The 27570-nt window shown below is 40.0% G+C and overlaps 1 protein-coding gene across 5 annotated transcripts in view; it reads right to left on the minus strand.

Moving 5' to 3' along the window:
- DIP2C (disco interacting protein 2 homolog C) overlaps positions 1-27570 on the minus strand; it is a 258599-nt gene that overhangs the window by 96237 nt on the left and 134792 nt on the right. For 3 of the 5 annotated variants that reach the window (XR_010067928.1, XM_063303406.1, XM_063303405.1), the window contains exons 2-4: positions 16320-16391; positions 11138-11311; positions 4044-4151 (exon numbers count right to left, since the gene is read on the minus strand). Coding sequence is in view for 4 of the 5 variants with exons in the window: in XM_063303406.1 (XP_063159476.1) it covers positions 4044-4151; positions 11138-11311; positions 16320-16391 (354 nt within the window). In the remaining variant the exon portion in view is untranslated. The remainder of the gene's footprint in view (positions 1-4043; positions 4152-11137; positions 11312-16319; positions 16392-27570) is intronic. The other 2 variants (XM_063303408.1, XM_063303407.1) reach the window with 1 other exon arrangement.

A 27570-nucleotide genomic window follows, 5' to 3' on the forward strand; every position in this document is an offset into this window, starting at 1 on the left:
ATATTTAAAGTCATCAAGTTCAACTCTGCATCTTAGGGATTTGCTAAATTATCTCTGATTGGTGTTGATGCTGTTTCTACTTAAAGACTGTGGATGATTTCTCTCATTCTGGCTCCATAGCAAGGAAATCTTCTACCCACCATCATCTGTCAACCCACTGAATACATTTTTGCTGATTAACTGTCTCCCTTTAAACCAATTAAATGTAAACCAATTTGCATATTATGACAATCTCAATCTAAAGGCCTGAGCTGAAATGCTGAGGAAGTATATGTTTGTATTTCATTTTAAAGGTATTATTTATTGTTATAATTTTATTTTGCATTCCAATCTGGTATGTACAGAATCTAAACGGTCTGGAGAAAACAAAGTCACTATGTCTTTTGCCTCACAGTCCTTGGTTATTTAAAAGAAATTAGTGTACAGTGTGTCTCTGTATTGTAGCCAGAGAACACAGGTGAATGAAGAGTCAGGCAGGAATATCTGGACTGGCCTTGGTCCTACACCTCCCTTCTTCCTTCCCAACTAAGTAGCAAGGACCAGATGAGCAAGACCCACCGTTGTTAATAGCAGGTGAGATAACAGAACAGAAGGAAGTCCATTCAAGCCTGCTTCTCCTTCCCCAACTCCATCTGCAGCTCAGTTTCTTGGCCTCAATCCTGTCTCTTCCTTAGATGTTCCCATAAGTTTGGGAGTTTGGAAGTGGGATAAATCAGTGGGAAGTGAGAAAACCTCATGTATGCCATATGTGATGGCCGAACAATCTAAAAGCGAGCTCATTCTCTGAATGCCAACGAACGCAGAGCCAGTTGGTATTATCTTTGTGCAAGAGAAAAAGTATTTGCAAGCCTGGGGACAAAGACAGGGGCATCCGCAGCGACAGTCACTGGCTTCAAAATGGTGGGTGTGACCCGGAGACCAGAGCCGTTCCCCCCCCCCCCGCCTTTTAACATACTAGTACAGAGTTTCTGAACCAGGGTTCCATGGCACCCCAGGGTTCCACAAGAGGTCACTAGGGGTTCCCTGGGAGATCATGACTGATTTAAAAAATACATCAAATTTGGGCAACCTCACATTAAAGAGGTAAGTTTCATTCTTTATTTTTAGTGAAATGAATATAATAATTTGGTAACTTCTGGCCTATATTTGAGCCTGAATGTGCAGGGGTTCCCTGAGGCCTGAAAATTTTTTTCTAGGGTTCCTCCAGGATCAAAAGGTTGAGAAAGGCTGGTCTAGTATAAAACATGCTCTCTCATTGGCTTATAAATCAGGTCAATGTGTGCGATTAAAAGTGGCAGGGCTTTGATCGCCCAGTGGTACCCACTCTTTGAAGCCAGTGACCATTGTTGCAGACTCCCTGGCAGATATTATTATTATTATTATTATTATTATTATTATTATTAGGGGAGCAAGAATTTAACTAGACATTAAAACCTGATAGCAGTGAGGTAATTAATATCAATAGTTTATTTACTTTATTAATAAAGCGGAATGTACTTGTGACAATTGTGTATTACCTTCAGATCAAGCCATCTCCTGAAACTTGCATTAGTACTGCAACTTACCCAGCCCTGTTCCTACCCTGGAAATTAGCTTAAAAGTGACGTGGCTCACCTTACGGTTACTGCTTGGGGTAGAGCAGTGAGGCCTCCAGAGAACTAGACCTCACTGCTCTACCCCAAAGCAAGCAACAGAAGCATTATAGCGTAGTAGGAGGCCCCTCAAGTGTGAGAGCAGACTTCAGTAAAACTTGCTTCCTTGTAAGAGACTGTATTAATGTTATATATTTGCAGACAATAATAATGCTAATTTTTATTATTCATAAATTAGTTTAAGCACTTCATTCTCCCTCCACCAAACCTATGTTAATCTTACTCGGTATACAGCCACTGCTGCTAGAGAAACCATGGATGTGCTTAGCAAAAAATGTCTGAAAGCTCAAATTTTGGAATTAGGACTATATAATTAATTTTGCTGCCAAATGTCTATTAGCAACTGGATAAGGGTATGTGCTAATTGGAAGTGACAGGTGATAAAGCAGTTAATGTGCTATGATCAAAGTGGCTGAATTACAGGATTGTGTAGCCTCTTGTATCGCCATTGTCATTAGCCTGCTGTTATCATGGAGCGCGGCGGACGGCAATAACACAGAAATGGATATGCTGATGCCGTTAACAATCAGCCCCTGTGAAATGGAGCCTCACCCAGAGCACAAGCTTTTATTCTGGGTACAGTTACTGATTCTATGGATAAAAAAAATATAATGCATCCAAAGCCAGAACAGTAAGCTAAATTCTTCTACTAAATCTGTTAATTTATTTTCAGTGTTCACAGACCTGGAGAGTTTTGCTCTTGGGAAGCACAGATCTGGTTTAGACACCATATTAATGCAAGCTTTATTGAGTAAGCATGAATGATGCTGGTTCACACAACCCCAGAGCATAAGCTATACTTCAGCAGGTACAGTGGCTGGTTCAGAGAAACCGGATTGGCTTACTGTGATGTATGAACCAGGTGATGTTATCTCAATGCCATATAAAACAAGTTAACCTTCCATAAGGGCACAGGAGCAGGTTCTCATATGGTCTACCTATGCTACAGCTTGCAAGGGAAAAGGGGGAGACATGTGAGGGAAAATTCATGGTTCTTATTTTTCTGCTTCTGTGACATGAAAAAATTAGGTTTTTTGGGGAGGTTGTTTTTCCTGATGGGACTGGGGGAAAGCATTCAGAACAAACAAGTAGAACTTGGAATGAAATGTGGCAGGGTTGAAATATTGTTGTTCCAATTTCCATGTTTATATTTCAGCAGACCTTGACGTTTCCTTGAGCCAAAAGATAATCTCCTCCTCTCCACTGTGAATAGTGTGATTTGAGCTATATATAGAGAATCATTCTTTTCTGAACATTCAAAATAGGGTTTTTTATAATTTATTTAACTTCCTTTATTTTTACAAAATAAAAGAAACTTACAAATAATAACAACAATACAAAGTTGAAAGTAAAACAACTCGGAATGAAACCAGAAATGTATATCAATCAATGGTATATATCAGAATGAAACCAGAAACACATATGCGTGCACGCACACACATACACACACATACACAATATAATCTAGATGGAAGATACAAATATTTGAAACATTTCTATGCAGTCCCATACAGACAATATTGAAAAACATGATTAATATTGCTAATAAACGATGACCCAATTTGACTGAATTTGTCCTTCATAGTTCAATATTGTTTTTCAATATTCTTTTGTGTTAAGTTTTTAGCCAGAAGTAATTTTCCACACGTATAAACACCACTGATCCAACAAAACATATACTTTGGTTTTCCAATGTTTGTTTGTATTACAAAGAGTTTCAGTGCAATCCATTGTGTTTAGTGCCCGAATTATTCTCCCCATTTTTTTTTTAAAGACTTTCAAGAGAACTTGGTGTTTTCAGTGTAAGAGCCTTATTTATGTAGCATTGATCAGATTCCCTTACCATTATGTGAAGTAGATATGCCCTTATTCTGGCAATATGATTAACAGCCATATCTCCAAAATAGATTTGAACCAATCCTACAGCGATCGTGGGACTCCGTTAAGACTGGGGAGACCCAGGCTCAACCCCACCCTTAGCCTCTGACACTCACTGGGTGATATTGGAGCAGTCATACTCTCTCATCTGAACCTTCCCGTCAAGGAGTAACTAGAGGTAGGGGGAGGATGGAAAAGGGAGCAGTCTGAAGGCTGTCTTGCTCTCTTATAGTTAAAGTAATATGCATCTAACTCAGTGTTTCTCAACCTTGGCAACTTTAAGATGCGTGGACTTCAACTGCTGGCTGGGGAATTCTGGGAGTTGAAGGCCACGCATCCTAAAGTTGCCAAGGTTGAGAAACACTGATCTAATTCATAAATGAATATTATATATGCCCTGTTTTTCATGAGTCTTTCAGCTAAGGTTAAAAGATAAGTGAAGTTGCAGTCAAATGTTTAACCAAGAAGGCTATCCCTCCCTACTGCTCTTTACGTTTCTTCTGTTCTACACACCTGACCGATAGCGCTCATCTCGTGACCCTGAGGATCTGCGGCGATGGTATCGAGAGGAGGATGGAGTAACTGGCGTTCGGCGTTCTTGTGGCAGGGCTTGATCCACTCCTGCATTTGTGGAAAACAAGGAGGAAAAAAAAATCAGATTCTGCTGCATTATTTTTCAGGATCGGGGTAATTGTGGCCTACAGTGGATGCAGATAAAAATTTCAGCTGCTTAAGCTGTCAGCAGCTGTATGCTAGAGCTGGTATAAAGCAAAGAATAAATTGTAACATAGGATTCTATAACTTACTGTCCATGATCAAAAGTGTGAACTGCACATGTACGTTATTGCCATCAATTGCAGCAAAAGCATGCAAAATGGTACAGAACCGCAACAAGTCTGGGGAATACACCTTTGTGGATATCGTCATGCTAGAACTGCACAAATCAGAAGTGGATCCAGGAAATGTCTGGTGGAATCAGAATGACAAAATAGCAGCATCAAGTACAGTAACTCTGAAAGGCCCACCTTCCATGGGTACATAATTAAAAATCTTATGAGTCAAGTAAACCAACGTTTGCTACTCAATTTTGATGCTGCAAAGTGAAAGTACAGTAACAGTTTTCATATGAATGTCCATATTACTGGAAAACGCAAGCTAATTCAGATGCCTCCAGAAGTGAAACCTAGACCAAAGATTGAACCTTCACTGGATAGGGTGAAGCTCTGAATAGAAGAGGGGCCTTTCCCATGACATTCCACCCCTGCTTTCCTCAGAATGAATGGAAGGAACTCTTTCTTTGGGCAGCAGAAAGATGCGAACAATTGCTCCTATGCTCTACCTAAGCAGAGAAAGGCAATTCTTTCTCCATTGAAGGAGTATTGGACAACCTTCAATCTGTCTCTCTGTGAACACATAGAAAATAAATGATCTGCCCTCCCTCTTCTGTACTGAAAAAGGGAATGAAATGTGGATGGACCAGGTGCAGAGTTCTTGTGGACTGCATCTGGTCTGCAGCTCTGGCGAGTCACTAGGCACTTCTGTTGATTTTATGCATGAAATCAAAATATACCCACAGAGCCTTTCCAGAACAAGGTTTTCCCAGCTCTTTAGCTCAGTGAACCCCATCTGCTATCTCCAGATGTTACTGTCTCTTGATTCCTTAGGAGGATGGATCCCAGTGTATAGGACCAAAGGAGAAAGAATACGGAGATAGAGATTTTATTTCTTATTCAGTGGTATCTCCAAAGAAACAGCATTTAGGATATACGTTACACAAAACGAGCAGGTAAGGAGATGAAACAAGAAACAGCTCTGTGATGGATTATGTGCTCCGTACTGTCCTGGCAAATGGTTAAAAATAAATACGAGCTAATTGAAATAATCAGTTCAGCAGTCCTTTCCAAAGAGCATCATGCGGTTGTGCTTGGAGCAGGCGACAGCTCTATTTTAGGTCTACAAATTAGATACTATGGTGATAGGAACCACAGGGGACAAAAAAAGCAACTCCGCTTATTCGAAAGGTAGGTAGTTTATATACCCTCCAACTTTGCACCAGTGAAAAAAGGGCTATTTGCCACACACGCCTTAGTTTCCCATTGGAGTTCCCTTTTCTTACTTACTGTATAATGCAGGATGTTTCTGTACTTATGTATAATATTTTTATTCATGCTGCAATAGCTTGACCTGGTTTATAAGCCGATGAGAATAGAATATGTTCTATAATACTAGAACACTATAATTTTCAAATAAGGCAAAGATGGGCAGAGTATTGGTTGAAGCGGGCTGATAATCCATGAGCTGGACCATCTTCTGCATCCGAGCCCCAACATCTCTTTTCCTTGTACAATTTCAGCTCCTATTTCCAACTGTGAAACCTTGGAGGCCTGCGTCAATACTACCAAACAGAACTGCTAATGAGCTTTCTTTTATGTTATGGTATTCTTACGGTCCTATAAATCTGCAGCTATTGAAACTACCTAATTAACTGATGAGTCTCAGTTTTTATTCTCCTTGGAACTGGCTCTTCTTCTTGCATCCTGTTAATGCAATGGTCAGTTGATGGTTCATTCGTGTTTTTTCCCCCCAAACAATGACATGGGCACATTTCTCTGGTAGGAAGCCTTAAATAGAAAATGTCTAATTCAATTTGCTGCCTTCATTAAAGGTCAAGATAGGACCTTCTTCCTTTCTCCCCCCCTTACAAGGGATATAAATATGACTCCATGGCTGGTTCCCAAGTTTTCTTCAAACAATGGAAGCACAGCACAAGCTACTATTAGGTACTCAGCAGGACCAGTCAGTTCCAATTTTTAAAAACAGCCTACTTTTTCTTGCAGGGTAAATATAGAACACAAAATATTAAGCCTCTGGCATGCAGACCCTTTTGTATAAGACACAAAACCCTCACAGAATATTAAATGCCAAGACTCCGGTGGAGTGAAGACTTCAAGAGGAAGGTTGCCTTAAGAGGAACATCACTCACCTGTCTGGCACGCATAATGCTGCAACCTGCAGTCAGATGGAATGTGGCTTTTCCAAAATGAAATTTGTGAAAATACATAATGCACAGGGCAATTTGTAGGTGACTTATAGATTCCTTGCTATTGCCTTGCATGGAGGATCATATATTGCAAAATCATGTACTGATATTCCCTTGAAATCTCTTTTGGTCTGTTTTCCAGGAATAACTCCATGGTGGTCAGCCCATCTAGAAAAATGTGAATCATCACGTCTCTCAATGAGGATGTAACAGAATATAGGTGGGAGCTGCAGTAAACTTGCTCTTTGTTTGGAATATGCATGATGAAAATAAATATGTAAATTAAATCAATAAACTGGTAGTGTAGTGCGGCCAATGTTCAGTTACAGGAAAGGAATTCTCTTCTGAAGGCTATTTTTTCATCTACAAGGAAGGTCAAAAAGAACAGAAAAGAAAAACCTCCATCATACATGGTGATGGCCACCAATTTGGATTTGATAGATTCAGTGGATTGGGATATCAGTGGCTCCAAGGTTTGATAACTGAAGGCTATATTTTGAATCCCTGACTGCTACTGAAAAGTAACTGTAGAAAAAATATTTTGCTCTCTGTCCATATATGTTAGCTTCCCAGATGCACTTGGCTGGCTATTATGTAACACAGAATGCTGATAGTTAATGTGAGGGCCATCTGGTCTGAAGCCAGAGTTGGCAACTGTGTAAATATTTAACAACCACTTGACTAGAAGGCCACCAAGTGTCAGGAAACCTGTTGATTTGTGGGAAAGGCCAGAAGAAAATGCAAGTTTAAATCATAGTGGGTATAAGAAGGAGGCTGCCACTGGCAATAGGCAACCAACTGGCTTCATTCTTGTTTACAATAAAGATTCTTATCTAATTGATCTGTGTCCAAGAGCCAAATCCAAACTTAAGAGCCACGTACAATGAGAATCCTTTAGGGTAAAAGGTAAAGGTAAAGGTTTCCCTTGACGTAAAGTCTAGTCGTGTCCGACTCTAGGGGGTGGTGCTCATCTCCGTTTCTAAGCCTTAGAGCCGGTGTTGTCCGTAGACACTTCCGGGTCATGTGGCCAGCATGACGACACGGAACGCCGTTACCTTCCCGCTGAAGCGGTACCTATTGATCTACTCACATTTGCATGTTTTCGAACTGCTAGGTGAGCAGGAGCTGGGACTAGCAACGGGAGCTCACCCCGCCGCGCGGTTTCGAACCACCGACCTTCCGATCGGCAGCTCAGCGGTTTAACCCGCAGCGCCACCGCGTCCCTCCTATCCTTTAGGGGGAGCCCAACAATTCCCAGATAGCTCTTCTTGTATTTGCTTTAGAGCACCTAATGCAACTAGGTATTTTGGAGTCACATTTGTTGAATTCTGGGATCTGCAACATATCGGAAAAGCCCCACATGAGGAAGGCTGACCTAATGGCGCTCAAGGCAGACTGAACCAAGGATATCCTAATCTGAATTGTCACGCCTTAGGTTCTAGTTCTGAGCTCTTTGTCTTACCTATAAGCAAGACTCTTAAGAAATAACCAGTGAGCAACCAATGTTCCCTCCCCAATGAGTTATGAGGAAGATTTATGCTTTTGCCAATGTCTGTTCTTTTGAAATGAAGGCAATGAACAATCAGCACCTACAACAGTTTGTTGGGATCAAACCCAGGAAAAACAAAATTAAGATTTAAAAGAATCACAAAAACTTGCTCTGAATACGACAAAGACAGCAATCTTTATTTATTTATTCATTCATTCATTCCAGTATTTTAATGCTGCCCCTCCATTAATCGAAGAGTGCTTTAGTTCAAGGAAAGATACATCATTTTGATTCTTATGGAAATTGGAGTAAGGAACCAATTTAATTAGATTCAAGAGTGGAGAACAGTACTACTTAACATATTTACACCCATCTTTTCCAGCATCTTAATTCTTACAGAATCAGAGTTGGAAGAGATTTCATCTAATCTCTACTCAAGCATTTCCAGCATTTGACTGAAGGCCTTCAGTGATGGAGAATATACCACTGTGAAAGGGTATAGAGATAGCCTTGAAGAAGCCATTATGAAAACATCAGCTTAGCCCACAAAGACAGGAGAGGATAAGGAAAAAAGTCGAGATTGTTGCCCCTCGACTCTTTTTGCCATAAGAGAGAGGGAGAGAGAAATTCTAATAGGTTTTCAAGGTTCGGTTATTCCTCCTAATATCTAACATAAATCTACTTCCTTGTATTTTCAACCCACTGGCTCTTGTCCTGCTCTTTGAGGAACAGAGAACAAGTCCAATCCCTTGTCTATCTGATGACCCTTTAAATATATAAAGACTGCCTGCCATCATGTCTCCCCTCAGTCTTCTGCAGATTAAACATCCCCAGGTCTTTTAAGTGGTTGCCACAGTTCTGCTGGTTTCCAGACCCCTCACCATCTTGGTAGCCCTCCTCTGAACTTGCTCAGATTTTTGATGTCCTTTGCCTCTCCTTTTCTCTATTAACTGCTCCCTGTTAGAATGCTTTACCTAACTCTGCAGTATGGGAAAATAATACTCTCTTTTTCTAATTAAGTTCATTTTAAATGTGCATATGTGTGTGTGCTGCTGATTCCATGCCCAACCACATTAAAATACCCTAAAGTCCAATTTAAAATTTTTGAACAGAACAAATTTATATTAAAGACAATTGGGTCAATCAAATGTTCCAATTTCATATGGGGCCTTCCAAGTGCTCCTGGAATGGTCTGGGACACTTGGAAATGAACTTTCAGAACAAGCCTGTGTTGGACCACTTTTGGACTACTCAGAAAAGTGCATCCTGGGAAAAGGCACTGCTGTTTTGAAGAGCTGCCATGCACTTTCCAAAGCACCTTTTCAGAATCAAATTTAAGTGCTGTACAACCTTAGAAAACACACAACTTTTTTCCCTACTATTTTTCCTGGATTTTGCCAGTGAACTCTATGCTGTTTTCTATATCAAGTCACATAAGCTTGCAATGTACATAATCAAAACAGAATGCCCATGGTCATACACTGAGAGAATCCTGAATTAGGAGGCTTGCATGCATTATTCAGACCTGATACACTATTTTTGTACTTTCATCCCAATGAACCAATTGTAGTGGTGGAAAATGGAATTAAAAGAAATCTTGTTTTTGCCTTTGATGTCATGGGAAGGTTGCTGATTAGTAAAACAAGTGGTTGAATGCAGAAGGTCCCAGACAGAATTCCTAGACTAGCCTTCCCAAATCTGACATTTTCCAGTGATACAGAATTCTAACTTCCACAATCCTTTCCATGGAATAGTAGCAGGGAGTATAAAATAATCTGCTTTAGCATAAGACAGCATCACTTTTAACAGAATATCTGTTTTGGTTTTAGGTTGTTTTTGTTTTGTTTTTTGCTTTTATTGTTTGGTGGATATCAGGTCCACCAACTTCAGCCAGATGAAAATAGTCACTTAGGGCAGGTTCAATACTCTAAAAATTAAGGAACAAGATAGAATTGTGTGCTCAGTATCAGCAACAACTATGTATGTCCTTTCACATATCGATTCATTCCTGTTTTCCTCCCAAACTTTTAATTTATGCATTTATTTTGCAGCAGCAGCCCAATTTAGGAGAAAAAATGTTTCATTTATTGCTTTTATTGGACAGCTGGAGATCAGAAGCATTTCTAAATGACTGGCAACTCAGAGATCTATACATAGATTCTGAACTAGGCCTACCACCAATCATAATTTAGGCTGTAAACATACCTAGGGCCTCCTCCCACAGGCAACATGGCTGAAAAATCATCTTTCTGCCATACCACTGAAATTTTGCATGGTGCTTCAACAAACCAGGGTGAGAATGCACTTGTTTATGTCTCCATCACTGTATCAGCATCAAATCCATGGAAAGGACACTCTCAAAATAGACATGTTTCAATGCCATCTCAAATATAACCAGAGAAGGGACTATGTAGAAGAAGAATACTTCATTACAGGTCACAGAGCCAGCAAGCGGGACCGTGCAGAATTGTCCTTCAGAAGGTGTTTCATAGAAAACAGCAGAGAGATCTACACTGGGATATAGTACTTGCTTTCAGAAGACTGAGCAGAGAGGCAATAGTGAGGTTCACAGGCAATAATGAGGTTCACAAACAAACTTATAGTTTGCTAAACGGTAGTTTTTAAGTAAACTACTATTCTTTGGTTCACACAATTCACTAAACCACAATGTGAGGATCAGATCTTTATGTCAGAGACACATGTTCTTCTAGCCTCTTTTCCCAAACTAGCAAGTGAGCTGGCAGTAATGACCTTGACTAAGTCAACACTTGTCTTTCAGAGATGGCTTTGGAATATCAAGGAAAATCCAGCTCTCAGAACCTTGTAACTTTGCCAAAGAATGTTGCTACTCTAATAGTCCCACAAATGCAGCTGGAGAATATATTTCTGTACGCAACACACATTGTGAGACAACACACAAATGGTGTGCAATTCTGGGACTGCAAATGTTGCTCTTCTGTGCCATAACTTCCTCACATGCCATGTCCATGAAATCCAACCATCTTCCAACAAAGTGCTTGTCAAAATGCTTGTCAAAATATACAGATATATAAACATAAGTACAGTTGTTGCGCTCACCAAAACGAAAGTAAAAGAGGGGCCGGTTTGCTGCTGTGCTGTGCGGTGCTGTGCGCTCTCTAGCTGCTGCTTCCCGGATGTCACAGACCCCAATGTTGCTAGTGCGGTGCATCCTCCTCGCGGGCCCTTCACTGTGCTGCAGTCTACACCGTACCGCGGCAGCTCCATTCGCCGCTGTAACAAGTTGAAAAAAACTAATTAAATCATGTTTAGTTTTTTTACATTTGTTACAGCCACGGATGGAGTTTCAGCCCCCATGCAGTTGAAGCAGGTCCACACACAAGCCCCAAAGCAGGTGTACCTGCACGAACACACACACACACACACACACACACAAAGGCACACGCATATACAAACACTGTAATACAGAGCCACATAATTAATTTCCCACTACGCCAACATTGGTGTTTGTAATGTCAACAAAGCAGCAGCCAGAGGACTGGATGTTGAAATACTCAAGAGCTGCCTTGCAGTTTACAGCCAGTATTTTGGGTATGTTTGCCCAAAAGGTAAAGGCACCTTACCCAAAGTGTTACATACAGAATTCAATCATTTTGGTTTAAGGATGTAAAACACCAAACGATCCCAACAGTTGACGTTGCGTTTCCTGGTAGATCATAGCATATCAGGGATTAAAAGGGGCTGCAGGAAGCAGCCTCAAGTGCAACTCTTTATAAAACAACGTCTTCCCCAAGTGGGGCGGAGCAATTCCCCTTTGGAATAATCTAGAAGGACGCCAGTTCCATCAGGAGAAAACACCAATTTTGTCTGGAAAATACTGAAGACAGAAATATAGAAACAAAGACTATGACAAATACATAATCTCCTGGTTCTAGGAAGCAATGGTGTGCAACTTTAACAGCTGCTCATTCTGTTGGCATAATAAAATAAGAGATCTGCACAGGGGTGTCTCCTATATATTCTTCCCAAGCAAACTTTGCTTTAGCAGAAATAGCTAATGCGGGACAAGTTCCATCATTCTGGCAGGGAATCCTACGAACTCCGCAGAGTGTGTTAACAGAGGTTGAACTCAGCATTCTAGCAATCACACTGTTTTCTTCAAGAGAGTAAAAGTGCTAACTCTTATAGTGAGAAGATGTTTCAATAGTTTATCAGCCAGATTTCTGATCTCAGAAAAAATATGGTCAGTCAAGTTTTTCATCATTCTGCCTCAGACTGGCAAAAGTGCATGCATGTAGTGGCCAAACAAACAAAAACCGCAAAATAAATTATGCAAAAATAAAGAAAATACTTGCTTTACTTGCCTGATGGAAAGAGGTAAACTATACTCTCTTTTCTTAGAGTAGGATTTTGAATTCCTTGGCAAATAAAATACATTTTTCTAAATATAATGGGACAAAGTGTGGACTATTTCAGCTAAAAAAATAGTTGCCAGTAGATATCTGGACTCTGCTGTAGGACAGATTTTGACCTTTGTATATTCTGTTCATGGCTTAAATTTTTAAATGAGAAATATGGGGCTCAAATAATTAAATGGTTTTGTATATGGAATGGCCTTTTCTAAGTTAATTTCTGTGTGGATAATGCTAAAAATGTTATATTCTTTGTATTTGATTGGGAAGCACACACAATTTGTGGATACCCACTTGTGATCTTCCAGGCTACACTCCGGGAACTTTCTATACTTAAGTGGAAGTTGTTCTAGAGCCTATTATTTGTCACTAAATGATATGGAGACTAGGCTGTAAATGCTTCATGACACTACACAAGAATATACTGCCAGGATCTTCCTCACTATAACTCAGCAAATACAGGTAGTCCTCTCTTAAAGACTGTCCTATTTAGCGGCTCATTGAAGTTACGATGGTGCTGCAAATGTAACTCTATGACTGGTCCTCGCACTTAATGACCATCGCTGTGTCCCCACAGTCATATGATTGAGATTCGAGTGCTTCGCAATCGGTGGGCATTTATGACTGTCGCAGCATCCTGAGGTCACATGATCACCATTTGCACACTTCACAGCCGGATTTCAACAAGCAGAATCGATGGAGAAGCCGGCAGTAAAATCACAAGTTGCAGTCACCTGATGTCTTACTTAACGTTTTGCAGTCACTTGCTTAACGACCACAGTGGAAGTGATGTAAGTTTGGCATGGGTCACATGATGTTTTGCTTAATGACTGCATCACTTAGCAATGGAGGTGCCAGTCCCAATTGTGGTCATTAAGCGAGGACTACCTGTAATATATATTGAGGCCAACAAATCTGGGAACATACGCACATTCATATTATTATTTTATGTATGTGTGGACAATATGTCTGTTTGCATTGTGCATGCCTACACAACAAACGTGCACAATTCTAATTCTTCTAATCTACATGTATATTTTAAAGTTACTCTAGTCCGCCTTTCCCAATCTGTTGCACTCCAATTTTAGTACCAACACATCTGGAGGGCACTATATTGGGTTTTTTTTCCCCTTCTGGGAAACAGAGAGTCATAATCTAAAAGCTTATTGGCCTTGAAGATTAGAAACATCAATGTAAATTTGAAACTCCTAATCCAAAACTAGTTTTGCCAGAGGGAAACTCTGAGACTGAAGCGAGCACCATCCACTTAAAACCAACGCCCATCTCCCGTAAAATGCCTTGTTAATCATCTGTCTCTCTTTATTCTCTTATGGAAAGGGGGACACAGCATCCCTCGGAAGGACAGTTTGGATTCAAGAACCTCCTTTTCCAGCCCCTGGCTTATACACGATGGTGTCACAGGTTCTGGGGAAAACATGTATCTAAAAAGCCTTCTTAAATATTTGGAGAAGGACTAAAATAAAATCATGATACTGCCTTGTTTGGGAAAACTTAGTGAAACCGTGGAGACTGATGGCAGAGTCCCTGTAACACATTAAATACAAAATCCACAATGTGAGTCCATGCAGTCTCTTTGGCCCCAGATTTTGCTTCCCTCACCCATACAGAACTACATGTTGATTAGTTAAGTGTGACATTCAAATTCCAGATTATATTATGCCCATGCAAGCCTGGTTTTGTAAGTAAATAACAAAGCTCCTTTAAAACCAGCTAATAATCCTGCTTGCCAGGGTGCAATAAAACATCATCTGGATTCAGATGCCATACAGTATTCAGCTGGCCTGACTCATTCACTTGCTGGCCTGAGTGGAAAAATAAGAGGATAAAGCAGGAAGAAACAGGCCAGCTAGCCTTGGCTTCTGTGGGTACCGTATATGAAAATAACCAAAGTGTAGCTGTCTCTTGCTTCTGTTCTCTAATGTGACAAACAGAAATCTATTTATATTATTATAACCTTTAAGTTATAAATACATGCTTGTATAAAATAACTTGCTCAGTTACTGGATTTTTCTTTGTCTCATTAAGGGAGAAGGAAAGAGAAAGAAATGAGGACCAAATCTAATGAGACATCGTTTATCAACTACGCTATTCTGAATAGCGTATATGCATGGGGGTCTACTAGATATCGGGAATCACAGAGAGAAGGGGAAGACACACACCAACTATTCTTCCCTGCTACCGTCCTTACCTGGGTTGGGATTCTGCATTTGTTATTTGCTCTTTAAGAAAAAATGGTACTGGTACAGCTGGAGAACTTCCTATCCATCATGCCACCCGATCGCTGAACAACAGTGAAGTCAAGCAATTACTATGCCAGCTGCAGTTCTGTGCTGTCAATGACTCACTGCCTGCAGTGGACCATTAAGTCATTGGTGGTACACCAAGTTTTTATGCTCTGCTATGGCACCAGGTGAAATTCCTCCTCTGTCTTACCTGGCCCCCTGCCACCTTCCTGACCCTAAACAGCCTATAATAGCAAGCACAGAAAGAAACTGATTGGCCAGCAGGCATCAAAGATTTAAGACCTTTCTACTGCCCAGCCAGATCCCTTGGGCTATTTTTTTAAAACGTGCACCTGGCTTACTTTGACTTTTGATAGGTGTTCTGGGTGTTCCATACCATAGATCCAAACAAAGAAATTTCACTGCATTAAGAATGAAATAATCACCTAGCTCACCATTCCATTTCTGCTACTGTTATGTGTACCACAGGGAAGTGGGCAAAGGGGAATGTCCCAAGTACTGATATTGGAGATAGACTTGTCCAACCTGATACCTTCCAGGTGAATTTTAAATACATCTTCCAGGATTCCTCAGCCACCCTAAGCAGCTGGGCAGTTCTGGAAGAAGTAGATCCAACAGATTAGGAAGGAATAATTAGAGCACAGTTGGTTTGAGACATACTGAACTTGGAAACACTGGGTTATAGGAGTTTGATTCCTATCTGTAGGACCACCACCAGAGAAGGGCAATGGGAAATTTCTCTTTGGCCCCAGGTTGCTTGCAGTGTGGTGTATGGAAGGGTTCTAGTCTTTCTCTTGTGCTGTTCAATACCTACATGGAGTTGTTAGGCATGGCCATGCATAAATGTGGAGGGTCGTGTCCACAGAATGGAACTGAGACTCAACCTATCTCTTCTTCCTCATTTTCTCCTAAATCAGGAAAGGCTTTGCAGCTGCTGACAGCTGCTTGGAGGTAGTGATAGACTAAGTGAGGGCCAATTAACTAAAGCTGGATCCAGATAAGAGAGAGATACTGTGGATAGATGTTTCCCAGGCCAGTAATTTGGAAGGTTGCTTGTTATGAATGAGGTAGCATTCCCTCCAAAGGTGCATATCTTAGGGATTTCCCTCAGTTCCCAACTTAAAGTTACTAAAATTCAGGAGTTTACAACCTTTTGACGCAATCCATAGACAACAGCATATTCTGCTCACAATGGCTATTTCTGGAAATATTCAATTTGCTAGGAAAGCATCTTCTTGTTGGTTTTAAATTGGAAATAAATTAAAATGGGATCAGGCATTATTTACTTCCATAATTTTAGCTGAAATTAGCTACAGTTTTCAACAATGTCATCCAGCTCCATTTACCATGCCATTCATATTACTATGAATCTGGGGTGGGGTGAGGAGTGCAAGGAACGTTGGGTACATACGCCATATATTTATACAAGGAGACACACATTTGTCCACAAGAACCAGCTAGTGGGAGCAACTGACACACATTACACAATAGTGACAGATTCTTTTGTGCCTCCAGATATTTTTTCTCTAAGATGCACATTAACGGATTGTTGTAATGATTAATACACCTGATAGATCCATGCACTGATTCTACACTTCTACGTACCTGGAGGTTGTGGCAAGTAGGCCCCAATTAATTTTGATCTCTTCTTTTCATAACCCTTCTGTGTGATGTCACCTGCCAAAGAAAGCAAAGAACATCAAGACAAGCTTAAACGAAGAAAGAGTTCACCCACTCAAGTTGAGGTAGTGTGCGCCTTCCCATTGCGTCACTGTTTGTTTTGATGATCATAATGAATGAACAATTGAAAATACATTATGTCCATTCAGCCTGGAAAAGATAATTTACGCTGGAGCCATTATTGGTGACTAAACACTCAGTGTAGTTTTCCACCGGTTGTTGAGAGTCCAAGAATCAGAAGGCTGCATTGTCACTGTGATATTCTGTCTTATAAAACTACATCAGCTTTCATTATATTAATCAACAGTGGATTATATAGGATATTTGGGCCGGTAATAGCTGGCAAAAGACATTGCCAATTAGCATTTTCTCCAGTATTAATGGGATTCTTTAATCAAGCATGAAGGATGCACAAAAGATTTGGAACTGTTGGTACACTATTCAAATAACAGTCCTGTATAAACATTTGGCTAAGCTTTTAAGAGCTACTTGAAGACAAAAAATGCAAACCATCAGTTGCATCAAACTTCCCAGGACAAAGCTATAAAAAGATACTATTTCTACCCCTTCAGCAATACACAGTTGAGATGAATTTTTGTGACAGACCAAATGCTATGTCCTGAGATGCACCAAAAGCAAAACTGAAGATGGGGGCATTAATTTACTGGTTGTTCTAGTGAATCACAAAGCTTTATATGGTTTTATTTTGGCACTCTGGCAGGCTTTGATCACTAGCAGCTCTTCCTGGCATCCTCCAGATGCTGATCCTAAGGTGAGTGGAAATTCTGGAAACTACAGTCCCAATACTTTTAGAGGATGACAAATTTATTTATAAAACGATGGGGCGATGGGGTAAATAATTTACTCTGAATGAACACAAATAGCTTTCCCCAACTGTAGCTTCCAGTAATTTCCATTCGGTGGCAAACTGCTTCAAAACTTAAAAATCCAATTTTATTATTTTTACTTCTTTGTTTGGGTTTATTAGCTGCTTCAACTGCTCTAAGCAGAGACTCGCCATATCCATACCAAGAGTGAACACAGTCCATAACTTAACCCAGTAGTTAATAACCATTAACCCAACTGCACCAAGGAAACACTCTCTAGGTATAAAAAACCACAAGAAGCAGGGGGACATCCACTTCAGTCCAAAGGGCTCCTAGGGAGAAAAAAAAACTGGCCTCCATAAATCCCAAAAGGTTTGGAGCTGTCCTAATCCCAAGGGGTGGGAAGAAGATGGGACACTCTTTCATAGGTGTGGGATGGCAACAGAGAAGGCCCACCATCATGGCTACTAATAGTTTTTCAGTTTGCAAATGGATGTAGCTATGTGGGTATGAACATGAAAAAAATGCTCCTACACTTAATTTTCATGTGCATATGACGCAGGTGAACTTTTCATCGTACCACTGTGGCCACCATTTTGATTTTTTTCTCCACACTCTGTGGACACTTTGTAGGCTCAGCAGGTTCAACCAACAATCCTCTGCACATATACTTGAAAAGTCTCACTGGATTTTGGTTCATCTGAATAGGTTTCTCTGACAAACATAAAAAAGTAATAATTTCTAAAGGAATACTCTGCAGTAAGGGTATTGTGACATTTTGAAGACTAACAAATAACAAACATTAAGTCATATTTGGAAGCCCATGATGTTTAGAAACAAAATAGTGGAAAAATAGATTATGGGGTTTTTTTAAGTTTGTAATGACAGGCGTTTCAGTTTTTCTCTAATGGTAGAGATGTGGACCTGTGGAAGAGCCTTATCGTGGGGTAGAGAATATTATCAATTTCTTGGCAACCATATTTCAAGCAAAACTAAAAAGTGAACAGCACAGATAACTGGGGGCTGCTTGCTTGTAGGAAAATGCTCTCTGCAAATTCTCTAGGCATAATGTGCATAGCAAACAGTTAACACTCTTTAATACTAATAACGCAACATATTTAATAGGAGAGCCAGTTTGGTCTAGTGGTTAAGGTGCTGGGCTAGAAACCAGGAGACTGAGAGTTCTAGTCCCGCCTGAGGCATGAAAGCCAGCTGGGTGATCTTGGGCCAGTCCTTCTCTCTCAGCCCAAGAGCCAATCAGGCGTGATAGGAGAGTTGTAGTCCCACCTTAGGCATGAAAGCCGGCTGGGTGACCTTGGGCCAGTCTCTCTCTCTCAGCCCAACTCACTTCACAGGGTTGCTGTTGTGGGGAAAATAGGAGGAAAGAGTATTAATTAGGTATGTTTGTCGCCTTGAGTTATTTGTAAAAATAATAAAGGCAGGAGAGAGAGAGAGAGAGAGAGAGGGAGGGAGGGAGGTTAAAATAGGAAGGTTAACAGTACAGGACCTACTTTGCTTTTGGAATACCCCAGGTTCAGTCCCTAGGGAGATCTTCTCCAACCTCCATATGGGGGTGGACTTCAAGCTCCCATAATTCCCACTGAGCTGGCTGAAAATTATGGGAGCTGATATTCTCTATGTTTGGAGAATGCTAGTGGGGAAATGGTATGAAGGATCTCCACCAGAGATTTCACAGGGCTAGCACCAGTCAAAGAAAAACACTCTCAGCCAAATGGACAAAATAATCCAAATTTGTAGAAGACACACTCTCCCATTAGAGCATTCTAACTCATATTCCCCCAAAAGTGTTTAGTTTGGCAGAATGAAAACAAAAGCCTCCAGTAATAATTCAAACATAAAAATGTTGTCAACTGTAAGAAATCTGGAAGACACCACCCTAGAACTGGCCCTAGTGTAGCCGAATAGTTCCAGATAAGGAACCAACTAAAGGCAAACAGACTCAGTTTGAAAACAGAAACTGGTTTTAATCAAGACTCAAGCGTTTGTAGACCATGAAATCAAAATACCAAAAAAAAAATCTTATATCCCAAACTCTGAGGATTACAGACAAATGTCAGCTTCCATCGCCCCAATCTATTTTTATTCTCCTAATATTCAAGTTGCTATACAGCTTGTTTGCTGCCAGTGACTCAAATTTACTGTCAGCATCTTGACAAGAGAGATTCGGATGAAACAGCCGCTCCTCATAAATGAGTGCCATGACTCACTGATTTCTCCCACTGATGATGCAGAGTCTCTCCGTCTGCCCTTCCAAAAATACACAAGGAGACAAGGGATTACATCTTGAAGGAAGCAAGCTGCAGAAGCGCAAGGGGAGGAAAAAAACACACCCAAACCAAGAGAGATGCATTTTGCAGCCTAACCAACGTTTGGTTCAGCAACCAGACTGAATTCTACAGCTTTAAGGGGCCTTTGTACTAATAAAACAGCCATCTGAAAGCTACCCAGTAAGTAAACGATACGTCAGGAAGGGTTTCAAGAGCAACGTTAGATGGTTGTTACTGTTATACCAATATTCAGAACATACATAAAACTACAGGTATGACTGAACTGGTTCTTTGGATTCCAGCCTTAAAACTGGAAAATAATCCAGTGCCATAGTTCTTCTCCAGTATAATCTGAATACCAAATTATCTGCCAAATAAATGAAGAAATCAGAATAAGAGAATAATACCACTTTAGATGGTCAGTGAGCTAGAGCCAGATATCCTGAAGAATGAGGTTGAATGGGCCTTAAAAAGCATTGCTAATAACAAGGCAGCAGGAGACGACGGCATCCCAGCTGAACTGTTCAAAATCTTGCAAGATGATGCTGTCAAGGTAATGCATGCTATATGCCAGCAAATTTGGAAAACACAAGAATGGCCATCAGAATGGGAAAAAAATCAACTTATATCCCCATACCAAAAAAGGGAAACATTAAAGAATGTTCAAACTATCGCACAGTGGCACTCATTTCACATGCCAGTAAGGTAATGCTCAAGATCCTGCAAGGTAGACTTCAGCAATTCATGGAGCGAGAATTGCCAGATGTACAAGATGGGTTTAGAAAAGGCAGAGGAACTAGGGACCAAATTGCCAATATCCGATGGATCATGGAAAAAGCCAGGGAGTTTCAGAAAAACATCTATTTCTGTTTTATTGACTATTCTAAAGCCTTTGACTGTGTGGACCATAACAAATTGTGGCAAGTTCTTAGTGGTATGGGGACACCAAGTCATCTTGTATGCCTCCTGAAGAATCTGTATAACGACCAAGTAGCAACAGTAAGAACAGACCACGGAACAACGGACTGGTTTAAGATTGGGAAAGAAGTACGGCAGGGCTGTATACTCTCACCCTACCTATTCAACTTGTATGCAGAACACATCATGCGACATGCTGGGCTTGAGGAATGCAAGGCTGGAGTTAAAATTGCTGGAGGAAACATTAACGATCTCAGATATGCAGATGATACCACTTTGATGGCTGAAAGCGAAGAGGAACTGAGGAGCCTTATGATGAAGGTGAAAGAAGAAAGTGCAAAAGCTGGCTTGCAGCTAAACCTCAAAAAAACCAAGATTATGGCAACCAGCTTGATTGATAACTGGCAAATAGAGGGAGAAAATGTAGAAGCAGTGAAAGACTTTGTATTTCTAGGTGCAAAGATTACTGCAGATGCTGACTGCAGTCAGGAAATCAGAAGATGCTTAATCCTTGGGAGAAGAGCAATGACCAATCTCGATAAAATAGTCAAGAGCAGAGACATCACACTGACAACAAAGGTCTGCATAGTTAAAGCAATGCTGTTCCCCATAGTAACATAGGGCTGCGAGAGCTGGACCATAAGGAAGGCTGAGAGAAGGAAGATCGATGCTTTTGAACTGTGGTGTTGGAGGAAAATTCTGAGAGTGCCTTGGACTGCAAGAAGATCAAACCAGTCCATACTCCAGGAAATAAAGCCAGACTGCTCACTTGAGGGAATGATATCAAAGGCAAAACTGAAATACTTTGGCCACATAATGAGAAGACAGGACACCCTGGAGAAGATGCTGATGCTGGGGAGAGTGGATGGCAAAAGGAAGAGGGGCCGACCAAGGGCAAGGTGGATGGATGATATTCTAGAGGTGACGGACTTGTCCCTGGGGGAGCTGCGGGTGTTGACGACTGACAGGAAGCTCTGGCGTGGGCTGGTCCATGAAGTCACGAAGAGTCGGAAGCGACTAAACGAATTAACAACAAAACCAGTTTAAATAATAACAATATATAATACAGATTTCTCTTAACTCCTTTGAAAGAGAATTTACCATAGCTCAAAACTCCCTACATTTCTTATTATTTCCCCAGAGTTAGAGTGTTATACGCCACCAATTGGAGGATAATAGTAGGGGAGGTTCCTATACCCTGGCCAACCTCCCACTCAATTCCAGATTCTCAAATTATCCAATGTTTCTCCTTGTCTTAAATACACCATTGCTTCAGGACATCTAACATATGAATCCTACTGCCACCATGTAGAAACTTCACTGAACTGAGATATGGGGAGGATCATCCATCCATCTATCTAGGTTCTCTGGTGAAAGATTCTAATATTTGGACAACCAGATGACAGACTAAGTTGCCATGGTCCTGGCTGAAAGCCAGAACAACAGATGCATTTCTTCAAATGTAAATACTCTCTACCATGATCTCTGTGTGGTCCATTGGTCCTTTGAGAGTTTCCCTAAGAAAGAAGCATTTGTACCACATGGTTTTCATGCACATGGCCTGGATTACAGTAATATAAACAGAACCTAGTTTAACAGGGAAGCTTTCCATTCTCAATGTTTATTTCATTATTTGAAGCTTAAACAGACACTTTATGTAATGAAAGCAAATCATTTCCATTTTTGGAATTTTACAGCCTTTAGGATCACTCCTAATGTTGTCCCCCCCCCCAATTTCTTTATATGGCCAATGGGTTATCTTTGAAGTGTAGATTTTTTTTAAAAAAAACCTATTTTTTTCCAGCCGCTGGAAAAATCATCTTTCATCTCTCCATTGGATGATCAGCACTGACCAGCCACATCAGCAACAAAAGCCAGAAATGATTGAGTTGATGATGATAATACAAAAAAAAGGGCAAAAGAATATTCAAAACGCAATAGGCATATATTGATGCTTCAGATCTGTTCAGATGGGATTATGGGCAATTCCAATATCAATCAATATGTACTGATGCCCTTGAGCGATGTTTTTAGCAATTCTGGATAGAAGTTAGAAACCAGGAGGTACTATAAAGTCACAGATTTATAGTTGGAAGGGGCCATTTATGTACTAAATTCAACTCCCTGCTCAGTGTATATCAAAATGAAACTGTTGGCTATCCACCTCATCTTGTGCGCGGACATCAAATGAGAGCCTATTTCCTACATGTTCTGCTGCACTGTCAACCTTCACCTACTGTTAGGAACTTTTTCTAGAACTCCAACTGCAAACTACTGCTTTGTAACTTAAACTCGTTATTCAATATTCTTTACTCTGGGATAACAGAGAACACATCCAGGCCTTCTTCTGTGTATTTGAAAAGTGCTAAGAAATTTTCCGCCAGTTTTCTTTTTTCAAGGCTAAACATACTGAACTCCTGCAAGCTCTTCTTAGACTTGCTTCAAGTTTCCAGTCCCCTGCTCTTCCTCATTATCCCAGTTTGTCTGGATCCTTCTTAGAGCGTGTTGCGCAGAACTGGACAAAATGAATGAGGTGGGTTTAACCAAGTCAGTGGGATTTCCATTTCTCTTGATATGGAAATGTGACGCAGCCTAGAACTGCATGTATTAACTCTTATTCAGTTTGAAATCAACTAAAATCTCTTTCACAAGTACTATGATATTTATTTTACAATTACTGCATATGCCACATATCCTAGGCATCTTATAATAACATATCAAAAACTTCAATAAAATCCAAATATTGAAAATCTGCTGCTGTACCACTGGGAGGGAGCTGCCACTGAGAAAGCCACTTTCCAGATTTCCACCTGTCTGATCTCTCTACAGGTGGGTTACCAACAGCATCCTTTCCTAGATAGATTGTATAGGAAAGCAGACTCTACCTAGGGAAGATATTCCCAAAGATAACAAGGGCTGAAGCTGGGTAATGCCTTATAAATAAAACCACATTTTAAATTGGACCAATAAGTCTATTACCAGGATTGGTTTTCCTTATATATTTCCCTTTCTAAGTAAAGAAGTTTGAATTTGTCCCTATTTAATTTTGTTCTCTTCTTTTCAGCCTATTACTCTAGCTTAATGTGATTGGTTTGAATTTGATACGTCTTCTACGGTATTAGCCATCCTCCTCCATTTTGTGCCCCCTGCAGAGTTTCCCACCACTTCTTCATCCAAGTGATTAATAAAAATACTGAGGAGTACAGGACTCAGGATTGAACCTTATGGCACTCCACTTGATAATTCACTAGAGTTTACTAAGACAGTCATTGATAGGCACTCTTTGAAAATATTTACAAGCCACCTATCCACCCTATTTATCAATCAATCAATCAATCAATCAATCAATCATATTTATATGGCTGCCCATCTCACAAAACCTGACTCTGGGTGGTGTACAATTAATCCATAAAAACAATTTTTAAAAAATTCAACGAATACAAAAATTAAAATTATTATTAAATGGCTAGGAGAGAGCATCAGATATTGCGAAATGGAGCCACCTCATCATACAAACTCCAATCCATATTAAACAGTCCAACACAAAATACCAAAGTGTTATTCAGTATTGCCTTTTAAAATCTCTTTTAATATGTACAACAAAACTGCAATTTTTACATCATAAAACATCGCCAGGCAAATACCTTTCTTTTATAGGGTCTACTCCCGTCCTGCATCCTCACTTCACCTGCTTCTGCACTCCTTCCCTTAAATTGTCAGGTCATCCATCTCACATTTCTCTATTCTGCTAATCAGAATGTCAAATGGTATTCTGTCAAGCACTTTGCTTAAATCAAGGTATATTATGTCTACACAGTAATATCTCACATATATTGAGAAAGTTACCCAAAAAGAATGGAAATCAAATATAGAATACATAATTATTTGCATGCAGTTGTCTCAACCATGCTCTAAAATTAGCTTTCCCCTTAAGACTTCTTCAGTTCCATGGTTGCATATATATGTTTATATACAGTATATACACATGCATATATATCCATGTTTGCATATACTTTTGTGCCTTTGAGTGTTGACTCCTGGTGACTGCTTGGACAAGTCCGTGCAGTTTTCTTGGCAAGGTTTTTCAGAAGTGGTTTGCCATTGCCTGCTTCCTAGGGCTGAGAGTAACTGCCCCAAGATCACCTAGCTGGCTTCATGCCTAAGGCAGGACTAGAACTTACGGTCTCCCGGTTTCTAGCCTGGTGCTACCTTAACCACTACACCAAACTGGCTTCTCTCTCTCTCCCTCTCTCTCCCTCTCTCTCCAGTACACACACACACACACACACATACACACACTAGTGTTTCAAAACTGTATTTCCCTAGTATAATTACTTAATTTTATTTTGTTCTTTAACTTAGTTCTATTGTTTCAAAATGCTATCCAGACAATAACAAGAAGACTTGCAAAATATATTATTAATTCACCAGAACTCCAGTAAAACAGCGTCAAACTTTCAGGCTACATCCAATATAAAAAGACTGATTGTGTAGAATATTTAAATATATTAAATTAGAATAACTGAAGTGTTATGCTGTAAAATGGCATTTCAGCACATTATTTCTTGTTAAGTAATTAAAGGACCCAATGTAGGCTGCCAGTTCGATCAGAATTATGCTGAAAGCTGTTCTCCCTGTATCACCTTTAGTTAAGCATCACATCACAACAGCTAAGTACATTTTCCTACCTCTCAAGTATTCCCTATTCTCTTGGAGGAGTGATTAACATGATTGCTAAACCACAGATCTGCTGTTATTCATCCACAGAAAAGTTAACACAGTTTCAGTAAACACTAACCTGACCTTGTCAGGCTCAGACACTAAGCAAGAACAGATCTGAATGGGAGACCACCAAAAAATTTCAGGGCTGTAGATCAACAAACAACTCAGAAGATGGCAATGGCAAGTTAATCAATATAGTTAACAAGAAAACTATGGAAGAGTCCATGAAGTCCAGATGTTGAACTCAGTTTGAAGGAGACTTTACTCTTAATGCTCAATAGTAAAGGAACAAGCAGTCAAGAGATACATCACAAACTAGTAGAGTTGCCATGAAGGCCTTGGAAAAGATATTCAGATGCCATGATGTGTCTACAAAGATCAGAATAGTGCAGGCAATAGTTTTCCCTATGAAACTATGGAAGCAAAAGTTGGATTTCAAAGAGGCAGGATAAGAAGAGTATTGATGCTTTTCAACTTTGGTATTGGACAGACTCCTGAGGACACCATGGACAACCAAGAAAACGAACAAATGAATAATCAAACAAATCAACCCAGAGTTCTCACTTGAGGCACAAATGGCCAGGTTCAAATCATCCTACTTTGTCCTGGAGAAAATCTATGTGGAGAAAATCTGATTGCTAAGAGTCAATACTGACTTGGTGAAACATAATTAATTAATTAATTAATTAATAAATAAATAAATAAATCTTAATGTAGTATCAACATCATGTGAAAATATGCTTTTTTTTAAAAAAAATCTGAAATCTAGAGATGTGAAGTTGGTTAAAAGTTAGGGAAAACTGAGGGTAGGGAAAACTGGGGGTTTCAACATTTTTTTTCTTTCGTCCCCCCAAAAGAAAAAAATTAAAAATGGATTATAAAATATTATTTGCATATTTTTAAGTGATACATAAAATGATTTTAAAAAATGTTCATATGTTGCAACCTACTGCTTAATTAGCAACTATTTTGAGGGCTAACATTCCAAAGATTTTTCACCTTTCTAAAACAAATGCTTCTGCAATGCTTCAGCAGATCTGCTACCCAAACCACATCAGGCTGCATTCAGACTAGACACTCATGGCTCACTGCAAGGGTGAAAGTTCACATCAGCCAACACTTCTCTCCCATGAAGCACTCCAACAGAAAGGAAAACAAATTATCTTGCAATAAAATAACATAAAGAGAACATGTGTAAGGTAATTTGTCAGTGTTGTGTATTTTAATCCCAGTGCTCCCATTCTCATTATGGTTTCTCAGGCTGGAATAGGGACCTTGACACCGATTATGTGCTCACATCTGCAGTTTAGCATGCTTGACTGCCACCTAGGTCAAATATTCAAATAACAGCCTGATCAGAATCCAAGATACTTGCTTATGTATAGTCTGTCCTCCATGGTACCAACACATACACCCTGACTTGATGCTTTCAGATCAATCTGAGGTAGAACTTCCCTGCGTGTTCATAATGTAATTGTAAACAATAAATTTATGAGAGAAAATAACCTTTTTTTGTTCCTTCTTTTTTTCTTTTTCCTCCTCAAACTCCTTCCCATTCCTGCTGGGCCAAGAAAAAGCCTTAGTATATTTCAGTAGGAAGCTAGAGCATAAGTCGCTTTGCTTGTAATAATAGGCAGTTACATGCTACAAGACATTGTCAGCTTTTGCAGAGTGAGACAGCAAGATCTTACACATTAAATGATGCTAACTGTAGTCAACATAGTCATCTGAGAGAATAATTTAGTATTTGGAGTCCTTGGATATTTAGAAGATGCGAGTCCAGAGAATTCAAATAATCTGAACCCCCAACTGCACTGCAGCTCTGACACCTCAATTTGAAAACAAGGAAGACTTGATAACAGGCCTTCATTAAAGGTACTGACTATATTTTGTTCTGTATGTGAATAATTTAGGCTTCTGGCGAACAATGCAAAGGCCCATACACATAATCAGTGATAAAGGCAAGTATGGAATACTATTTTTTGCCAAACCAAACACCATTTGCTCTAGAGTTATAAAACATAATTATCTCTCTGTGATGTTTTTCTCTCAAAACTAGCTCTTCTATCTCAGCTCCATATTCTTCCATTGATTTGCCATTGATTTTTTTTTTAATTTGCTCCTCGAGCCATGAAAGGTTTTTCATCACGAGTGTTCATGGACCAAAAAATGTGAAATGAAATCGTCTGAAATTTCTAGAAGACAAAAGCAGTCGCAATGAGGATCAAAACAACTTGACACCTGTTCTGTTTTCGAAGTTTCTGTGCCTATGCTTCCCCCTCCCCATTCCCACCAGTTCACGTTTTTGGAAGGGGGCAAAGAATTAGGCATCCCACTGTACTGGGATGCCTGAAACACATTTTCGGACTAAGAGTCCTGCAAGCTTGTGCTGCTCAATGCACAAATCAGACAAGCAGAATT

The sequence above is a fragment of the Candoia aspera genome, chromosome 4 (genome assembly GCF_035149785.1).
Source record: "Candoia aspera isolate rCanAsp1 chromosome 4, rCanAsp1.hap2, whole genome shotgun sequence".
Lineage (NCBI taxonomy): Eukaryota > Metazoa > Chordata > Lepidosauria > Squamata > Boidae > Candoia > Candoia aspera.